The following is a 10,249-nucleotide window of genomic DNA, read 5'->3' on the forward strand; positions in this document are numbered from 1 at the left end:
TGATTGAGACAGTCAACAAAAGGTTAGTTCCCCGTCTTAAGTTCCTGGTTAATTATGGTGCAGTTAAATTTCTCATTTGTCAGATTACGCCAGCTGACTGAAGGTGGTTGCTACGAGGACTTGAACCCCTCTCTTAAAGTGAAATCGCACCCTTGTCAGACAGTCGAAGAACCGGATGCTTTTGTCGTAATCAACTTGAAAGCTTTTACTGCCATTTTTCGCGTCTGTGTCCTGGGCTTCTCCGCCTCCTTCATCACTCTCTTTCTCGAAATATACGTGAACACGTTGAAAGTTCACATGTGTACATCTTAATATCAACCGCGTCTTTGAAAGAATAGCTGACGATATCAGCATTTCATTAGTTAGTTTATTTCAAAATTTTCCAGCAAAAGTACTTGTTAGTTTTTTAATAATGCTAATTTCCCCCGTTGAAATTGTGCAAAAGTGTAAATATGCCGGGCTCATCTTGTTTTAAAAGTACAATATAGAATACATAGAATAACGTTAAAAATAGTTGTTGTATCCGAAAATAGAAACCACTTTTCACAGTTCCATGTTGACCCGCACATAATAGCGAAAGTGTAGACGCATTATAGTGTGCATAATGTTAGACTAAATATTAAATAGTGTTAATCAACTTGTAATGCATACACAGGTGTAGGGCTGTAGCCTTGTACTAATATCGAATGACTCATATATATAGGATATACAAGTGTGTTTAATTGAAGGAGTATTGGTTGTAAATTAATAGCCACAACAAAGACAAATTAACATTTTGTAACAAATAACAAACAAAAATCGGAAGCAAATTGCAGAGCAAGAAATTTTGAAGAAACAGCGCCGTAACTTGAAATACAAATACGAAGAAAATTCATTTTGAAAGCCCCTTTGGTCTTAGAAATGATGCGGGAAGAGATTACAACATTTGTCATTTCAATCACAACTAAAATTTGAAATCCAGCACATACTTGGGTGGATTCACGGTTGACTTAACTATTGGTTCATTTTGAAACGCGCTTGGATTTACAGTTTTACTGTTATTTTTTTTTATCGAAAAAGTGGTTATTTTGTGGAAAAATGTTGGAACAAAATCAATTGTTACCATTTTAGGAAAAACAGCTTGTGACACGCCACAATATTCACTCATGCCACAAATTAAAAAAGTAACGCTCTAATGCGAAAGCTCGGCAATTAAGTTCAAAAACGCGTATAATTTTCCTCCTAATAGTTTTGTTTATTCCTTATTCTTATGCGAGGATAGATTCCTTCAAAAGAAATTCACCCCATATGAAATAAAAATTCGGCCGTTACCAAATCATTAGTATGTCTCAACTTGAGAACGAACCAAATCAGCTACGTCTATAAAACACTTGATTTCACTCCTTAATATACTGTTAAAATTGCACTGACTGCATTGATATATTGAAAGCAGGTCCACACGAGTATTATTTAATGGGAACCGAGAAATTCTACACAGCAGTCTTTCTTGAAGTGAGTTTCAAGCATTCAATTTTAAAATTCTTGCCACTCCCCAAACAGTATCAATTTTCACTTATGCCAATCCCAATTAAAGATTTTTATGATCTTTCAAATTATTCAGTTGATTTTGATTACGCTCCTTCTTTTTATAATCTACTTTGACCCTGAATGTACATCGATAGAGCATGAATTTGATAAATGGTTTCTTTGTTATCAGTTTTCACCGCATATTTTTGTGAAAAACCAAGGAGGGATATCTGGCTATATGATAAAATTCCTCCGTGTTCTGAAAAATCTTGACAATATCAAGTAATAAAATTACGAGTCAGTTTTCAGGTTCTTTTTCAATTTAATAACCTCATTACTCAAAATATTTTGGCAGCGTTACTATCATTCCGAGTACGGAACAAGTTTGGGGTGAGAAAGTTGGTAATTCGTGGAATGGAGTTCTTGGTATGCTCCAGAGAAATGTCAGTCGTTGTGTAATTAGAAATACGCGACCAGCTTATGCTACCTTTAAGCCTAGTAATACAATAAACACTTACATAACACAGAAAGGAGATTTTCTTTTAACCCCATCGATGCTGTCTAAGGATCGTTTCAACGCCTTCCCTACTTCGCACCCTTTTCTGTTTGTGAGAACGCAAATATTATTCGGAACAAATCAGTCAAACGGAAATGATATTTATTTTGTTATTGACAAATGGGTTAGTTAACATTACTAATTTCTAAATAAAATTGTAATTGATGTTGTAAACGCTGATAACGGTACGAACTGCTGTATATTAGACAATTCAATATTTTGCCTTGCAATATGTTACAATACTAAAGAGCACCGAAAACCAATCAAAATTTACCTTTGATTAATGTAGATAGTTGTGGTTCTCTGTGGTCTGGCTATGCTGATTTACATGGCGGGGAAAGTGAGCTCCAAATACGGAAAAGTGAAGTCGGAACTTCCTTCTATGTTTTTGTTGCAAAGCCTTCTGGGAACGAGTAAAACCTTTAAAGAGAAATTCTTCATCCTTTTTAAAGTTTTAACCGTCTGTTGTCTTAAGGTCCCCAAGGTTTGAAGTGCGAGGGAGTCACTCGGTTTCTTTCTGTTGTGTGGAGTCTGGCTTCTTTCGTAGTATTGGTGTTCGTATCTTCGGAAATGACATCGCAGTTTTCGAACAAATCGGAAGCCCTTCCTTTCGACAACATAGACGATATATTTCTCTTTCCCAATGCAGACCCTTTTTTGATTAAAAGCGGTGGAACCTACAATTTTATTCAGGTAATTTAGTAAATGGTGTTTGCATTCACGGCAGAAGTTATTAGCGTATTATTGATTGCAAAAGAAAATTTAGCGACGCGGGTAGCAAGTAACAGGTTAGAGCTTACTTGTTATTCAATGCTCTACACTTCAAACCGAACTCTATATTTTGTCTTGGAGGATGGACTCTATATTTTGATTTGGTACTTAAAACACCATAGCCACCTATCAACTATACACTTGGTAGTGTGGTACAATGCTAGTCTGCTAGATATTGCCAGAAACTAGGAATTTGGTAGTGCGGCAGTTGGAAAAATAGGTTTTGTGAAGACATGTCTCGTTCAATGCCTTTCAAAGGTTTTAAGAAAGATAAAACAATTGTCTTGTTTTTTTAATATTCGTTTCAGAAAAATGCATTGACTAGCCCCGCATTTGCGGAAGTAACAAAGCGAGCTGACGCGAACCCACATACGTGTTACCAGAAAGCAAGCAACTTAATAAAAATTGCCAACATTCATGTGGGAATCGAAAGTCGAGAGAAATTCATCATCTATTCCGACACCTTTCTATGGCATGTAATCAAAGCGAGATATGCCAAGACAGGAATTTGTAAAATGAGATTAAGCAAACCTTTGATAACAGCCTACAGGGCGATGTATTTCAGCAGAAACATTTCGCAAACCCTGATTGAGACAGTCAACAAAAGGTTAGTTCCCCCTCTTAAGTTCTGCGTATGGTGCAGTTAAATTTCTCATTTGTCAGAATACGCCAGCTGACTGAGGGTGATTGCTACGAGGACTTGAACCCATCTCACAAAGTGGAATCGCATCCTTGTCAGACAGTCGAAGAACCGGATGCTTTCGTCGTAATCAACGTGCAAGGATTTAAGGCCATTTTTCGCGTCTGTATCCTGGGCTTCTCCGCCTCCTTCATCGCTCTCTTTCTCGAAATATACGTGAACACGTTGAAAGTTCACATGTGTACGCACTAAAACATCTACCGCGTCTTTGAGAGGAACTTTGACACCCACTAGCTTCGTTACTATCGATAGTAATTTCACCATCCTTCACCCCATGTTGGATTTGCAAAAGTGTATGATGAGCCGGGCTCATCTTGTTATTTAAATCACAAGGACTCTTCGGTCTTCGCATCTCAAATCATTATTGCATCGCAACTAAAAGTCTAAAACACATTTTTCACTTATGATCTTTAGCCCACGTTTGATCGGAATGTCACATGTGCTAAATTTTACATGTTGACCCGCACCTTATAGATAAATACGAGGCACATAATGTTAAATAAAGAAAGGTATGTAATGTTTATCAACTACTAATAAAATGCTACGAAAAATAGACCAAATTAATTTAGGCTTAAAACAACGGGGGTGAAACCACGTGACCTAATGATTTTCAAAATTCGCCACCATTTTATTACTCACCAGTGAAGTATCCAACTCAGTACTCGGCCAAGTACTAGAGTTCCATTAGAAAATATGAAATATTTGCGAAATTACTTACCCATTTCCAAGAAGTAAGGAATTAATTATAATCTTAATTAAATAATAAGACCACCAATTTACAGGCTGAATATTTAAATTTATTTAGCTAAATATAAATACCATTATGAATATTACGCTTTATTTGTTTGTTGGGTTTTTGTACAAATAAGAGACCAAAAAATTTTAAATTTACACAAAATATTTTTAGACAATTATAAAAACTTTTCCCCCTTTTTGGTTTTTATTCGAATAATTTTTAATTTTTTATTTTATTTAATATATTAATTAAATTTGAAAACATCGTCAATTCGTCACCTAACATTATTATTAGCATTGTTAGGATTTGTAAAAAAGAGATCCTCAATTTGATTACTGCCTTCCGGAAAAATATTCAAAATTTTTAAATTTTCCGTGTAAAATGTCAGTTCTTGAGTTACCAGCCTGAAATGTTGAAGAGATTTTTAGGCCTATATATTCCGTCTTAACAATAAATCAAGCAGAGGCTACTAAGCCCCTCCCCCTTTTTGAAAAGGGTCCGTGGCCAAACCCTAAACGCCATCCCTACCCAATCCCAAAATAAATAAAGGCATTCTTAAGAAAGAAAAAACAAAAAAAAACTTTCGAGGGGTGCAACACTAACGTGTCCAAGTTAAACGTATGTATAGAGTAATATCGGTAGAGAGGGGGAGTGAACTGTGTATCCCCTTCGTTGGAGGCAACTTTGTATTAGAGAATACTATTTGCCTTCGGAAGGGGGGATATCACTAAGGTAAGAGATAGAGGGTTATGACGTTGCCATATATGTGAAAGATATTACTCTATTGTCAAAGAGTCTGCAATCATCTAAGTGATGATCCCCTTGAAAACTCTCTCTCCTCTCTATAGTGTAAGCCTTTCTTTAGGACGGGTTGACGTGTATAGACCTTTCCATTAATTCCAGAAGATAAGCAAATAGAAAACACCACCGGACGGGGGAAATCACCTTCTTGGGTTACTTCCCTCGTCCTAAGAAGCAGTGCGAGCTCCGTCTGGCGTTGTCTGTCTCTTAACGCGAGGAAATACTCTTAACGCTTGGAAAATAACATAAAAAGGTGGCCACCCCAAGTCCCCAACCCTGTGCGTTAGTTTCTCTTCAAGTACTTAATGGAACGGTCTATAGATAAGCGGACAAGAGTTCCCAAACTGGTATTTATGACTCATGGACTGGTCAGGGATTTTATTTTATCATTTTACTAGAGACTCTGTTCCGCCTCGGGGTGTGGGTATATCAGAAACTCAGAAGCGCTTCTAAAATGGTCGCGATAAGCCTAACATTCGACCATTTTAATAATCATAATTAACTGTTTAAGGGACTTACCCGTGCTGAGGTCCACCATCACTATTAACTTTTAATCGTACTAAATGAGTTTTTAATTTTTCTTTAAAGGATAGGTGTATTCTACGGAAGATTTCTCGAAGTTGGGCTTCGGGTAAGAGATCAGCTATGGCTTCGTGTAATTTAGAAAGATGTTTAGAAATGGAACGAAAGGCGGGGGAAGGAACCGGAGCTCTCACTTCCCATTTTGAGAGCAAGGATTCAATCTTATCATCCATAATCCCCACAAATTTGTTAGAAATTTCGTTGATGTGGTGATTGTAGTCCTATCATTAATTAACCAATCGCGAAAGTTATCATTTAATATTTAGTAGGATATCATAAAACACGGGGACGTACTTTTAACACGTGTTCAAAGTGTTTCGTCACGTGTTTATCTTTATCACTAATTATCTTTTCGAAATGATTTCGAAGAATTGGAATGAAATGAACCATCAATTGCAGACTTCTCAAAGCTAACGCTAAATTTTATATTATTTTTAGTATTTTTAGGCCTTTTTTTACTTTTGCGCTTTTTAGGCGGTGCAAAAGTATTGCTTTGACTTTTTAAAACCGATTTGTGTTACCTAAATGTTTAGTTGTAATTGTCTTCAATCCAACCAATTGCAAAGCCCCCGCGCCTAAAATTAGCTGGCATGTTCTTGAATTGTAAAACTATAACGCGAGTGAATATTACGTTTTAATTGAAACAAATTAGGGAAAGATGTTAAATATTAATCTTTAAATACCTTCAAAAGATCAACTAAGTTTCTGGCCATATCTTGAGCCACTATAGGAACATCCTGAGCGCATTCGCAATATTCGGAAATTATCGTCAATAAAAGTAAAACGGTGCTGAAATTAAATTAAATTAAATTAAATTAAACCCCCCAATTAGTTTAGAACTAATTGGAGACGCGATAATTAGAATTTCTGTTAATACGCACCCAACAACTGCATAGTTTTCGTTTCCAGCGATTAAGTAACTTTGCGTCTCCTCTTTAGATAATTCTTGCGGTGTCAAAATAGATGAACCCATAATTTCTAATAAATATACTAAGCCTTGGATTCCCGTTGGAACATCGGATTGTTTCCACTGTTCGTTGTTCAAAATATTACTAAAGATAATGTGTTTAGGTATTAGTTCCTTTTGCAAACGCGGAAGTAGGCATAGTTAACTTCCTATACCTTAATTTGTTAGTTTTTTCTTTATGGAACCTCAGTGTGAATTTCGTTGACTGAAAAAACCCCGAAAATTACTTAACAATAACTTCAAACGTTACAAGAATATTACTAACCATGCTTTGTAACGCTAATTTGAGCTGCGTACTGGGTTTCCCGCAAAACTCCCCACTTTTTTTGATAAAACATTCGATACATTTCGCCAATTCGATAAAATCGGCCGGTCGCATTTTTTCTACTTCACTACCATCGCCGGAATTACTATTAGACGATCTTTGCGATAATATTCTAACGCATCTTTCGCTAGCTTGATCGCAAACTGAAACCATCGCGTCTTTTAATGATTTTGTCAATCTAAGATGTTCCGAACGCGATAATATTGACGTAGATGGCGTCAATTCGCCTTCGACTACGTCCAATTTGCCACTGGAAGGCGACGCGGTAGCGCCTTCTTCGATAGGTTTTAAAAACTCTTCAACAGCCGATATCGGAGTACCGGCTGCAACTTCAACAATGTCGAGCATGACAACTTGTAAAGACTGAGTCATGCGTGAATTTAGTTAATTGCAACCATGCTACAATTAAGTATTTAAAACGCAATTAAGTTTACCTGGATTCTTCTTAAGAGTAGGAGCAAGTTTGAAAATATCTTATTCAACAGTTCCAACCATAAGTTGAATTCCAACTTCATAATCAATGTAATTACGCTGTAATTCGTTAAAAAGTAGTTCTTTCAACTGATTATGGAGCGATTTCATCGGGGTCAAAGTTGAAACAAACCTAATATCATCGCAATCAACATCTCCGTGATCTGATTTGGAAATTGTTTCAAATTCAGTTTGTTTTACGATAGCTTTAACTGCCGTTTTGGCTTCCTCTTGGAAGACATCAACAAATTCAAATTTATTCAACCTCAACATTCCGAAGACAATTGAAATTAATCGTTCCTGTAACAGAACGCGTCGTTGTTTGTTGTTAACTACCATCAAAGATACAACTAAATGAGCTTCACCTCTTCCTGTATCCTAATCTCTTCCTCTTCCGTCTGATACCCATCAATAGGTTGTTCAATTGCGGTTGGCAATGGTCGATTAAGTTGGGTTGATATGTGTCGAACAAAATCGGCTTGCATCATTTTATCAATAACCAATTCAATCTCGGCTAATTGCGAGTTCAAATGACGGAAGCAGTGTATCCCTACTAACTCTTGTTCGGCTATATCTTTGGTTGTCGCTATTAAATCCAAAGCTCCGGCAAACTCGGATGTTGCCAATAAAAGTTGTACCGTCGGTTGGGTTTGATGTACGGTTGACATCAATTTTAATTTATTATAAATTAAATGGCAGTTGTTACGGGTTTGTTTCATACGTAAACAATGAAACGCCCCTTTGACTAGAACATCGTCAATACAATTAATTTGTCTACGAAGAGATCGGACTGCTTGGATATTTTTTGTTAATTGTTCCATGAGTGCGTCATGGGATGTCATGGCTTGGAAGAAAGCTTCGGATTTAAGCGAGATTTGGCGGGCTATTTGAACTTCGACAACATCCAAATAATGACTCAACTAATTATAATAATTACGTTAATTAGAATTAAGCTTTCGCGGGATTTTTATTTAAAAATTTAGGAACCTTTTCTTGCAATAATTTGACTGACGATTTGGAAGCGGAATTAGAATCACTGTAAATTTGACTCCAAGGCAAAACTTGGTTGAAAGTTTCGGGATTTTCAAGCTCGAATGGGGTGGTTACAAAAACCTTTGGTACTATCTCTATACTAGATCTATTTCTTTCTAAAATTGAAGCTAAACTTCTAGAGGAACCATCCGCCGTCGCCCCCGAAGCAATTTGTTGGGAATTTGACGCTAAATTTTTAAGTTGTTTCGTCCTCTGAAATGTTAATCCCCAGTTTAAAAAAAAAACTTTCCCCTGAAGAGATTAATGGAAAACTTCAGTAAACATAACATTATACGTTAAAAGTACGGCCTTTTCCAAAATATAAAAATAAAATATTAAAAAGAAAATAAATGATCTCTTATTACAAAATAATTAGCATTTAATTAGCCTTAAAAACGAGGACTACCGCGCCGCCATAGCTTTAGTGACGTCTGATACCCACCGCTAACGGGATTGGTTGAATTCTGACAGGATGAGAGAGGGAAGGGTGGGGGAGGGCATAGCAAACTCGATCACGCACGAAAGAGGTTAGGGTTAGCGAATGTCACTAAAGCAATGCCAGGTGGCGCAGTAATCCTCGTTTTTAAGACGAATTAAATGCTAATTATTTTGTAATAAGAAATAATTTATTTTCTTTTTTAATATTTTTACATTTATATTTAGAAAAAGGCCATTCTTTCAAGGTATAATGTTATGTTACATGACTTTTCCATTAAGGTTGCATTTTATTACACACCCTTGAGGTTTTCTTAAGGTAATTTTTAAATAAAATGCTAGATATTGTTGGCAAATGAGGCGGTGGTAAAATAGGAGCATTTTCTACAAAAGAATCTCCCCATGTTTTGGTAAAGAAATCAGATTCTCTTTTAGTCAACCTTGGGTCATTCAATATGGCTGATAAATTTTGAGTGCTATCATAAACAGTCCACGTAGTTTCCTCTGAGAGTGAAGACTGGGCTGTACTTAAACCAATTGATGTCCTAGAACTAGTAGAATTGTTTCTAGAATGCCCTAAAACCAAACTGCTTGATGGGTGTTCAGAAATTCCAAGAGATTTTGCTGCTAAAAGTAATGTACATTAAAGGCTGCATGATGATCCTAACGTAAACTCTTTACAAGAACTACAACTAAACTAAAACCATTAAAATAATAAGATTATCTTGAATAATTTACTTACAAGTATCCTGGCGAGATGTAGTGGGTATCATAACATGCTTTTTCATTATGTGATCCTTATAATCTTGATCACTCACACCTTCTAACGGCAATGATGCACAAACATTGTTATTTCCATACCGGCAAATGTACGACCCCCCTTCTTTTATACAATGATGCTCTTGCAAATGATTGCAAAAATCCGAAGCATTATAAAACAACAAATTACGAGGGCAATGTTTACAACGCCAAAACTGACTACGGTTTACATCTTTACCGATTACACCAGTATTGGGAAGCATTGTAAGTTTGTATTAGAAGGGTTTTAGCATGGTTTTTAATAAGAAAACACTCGCGTTTAATCATTGATTTAAAATCTTGCTGAGTATCCAAAGTTTTTACGAAGATAACATCATCTTCTTAACCATATGCCCCAAATTTCACTCATATCAGTTCACTTCGCGAAGTTCGCCCTGGATTTGCAAATTGCAATCACTTATCTAAGCCTAAACGAGAACCTATTATACCGATAAACATAAATTTAACTTGCCGAAATAATAAAAAAAAAAACTTAAGGAATAACAGTAATAATTTTATTTAAATAATTAAAACATTACAGTCCACCGTCACCGGGCTCACAGCCTCAC

At 36.1% G+C, this 10,249-nt stretch overlaps 1 protein-coding gene across 2 annotated transcripts; it reads right to left on the reverse strand.

Annotated features, from left to right (window-relative positions):
* Nucleotides 1-4,308: 4,308 nt before the first annotated feature.
* Nucleotides 4,309-10,249, reverse strand: scat (VPS54 subunit of GARP complex scat). Of its 2 annotated transcripts, none has more exons than XM_089846185.1 (14): nt 9,625-10,249; nt 9,184-9,506; nt 8,403-8,660; nt 7,781-8,335; nt 7,549-7,715; nt 7,379-7,475; nt 6,885-7,307; nt 6,775-6,824; nt 6,534-6,704; nt 6,336-6,441; nt 6,174-6,261; nt 5,947-6,068; nt 5,590-5,873; nt 4,309-4,673 (listed from the first exon to the last, which is right to left on the reverse strand). In XM_089846185.1, exons 1-14 carry the CDS (start codon nt 9,902-9,904, stop codon nt 4,544-4,546), a joined length of 3,054 nt encoding a protein of 1,017 aa, XP_089702311.1. In that variant the 5' UTR covers nt 9,905-10,249; the 3' UTR covers nt 4,309-4,543. The 2 variants fall into 2 exon arrangements, with proteins under 2 accessions (XP_089702311.1, XP_089702310.1); XM_089846184.1 differs by having other exon boundaries at nt 9,184-9,509.

Source organism: Phalangium opilio, unplaced genomic scaffold, assembly GCF_054372755.1.
Source record: "Phalangium opilio isolate 3A_F unplaced genomic scaffold, DU_Popi_V2 ptg000079l_1, whole genome shotgun sequence".
NCBI classification, from domain to species: domain Eukaryota; kingdom Metazoa; phylum Arthropoda; class Arachnida; order Opiliones; family Phalangiidae; genus Phalangium; species Phalangium opilio.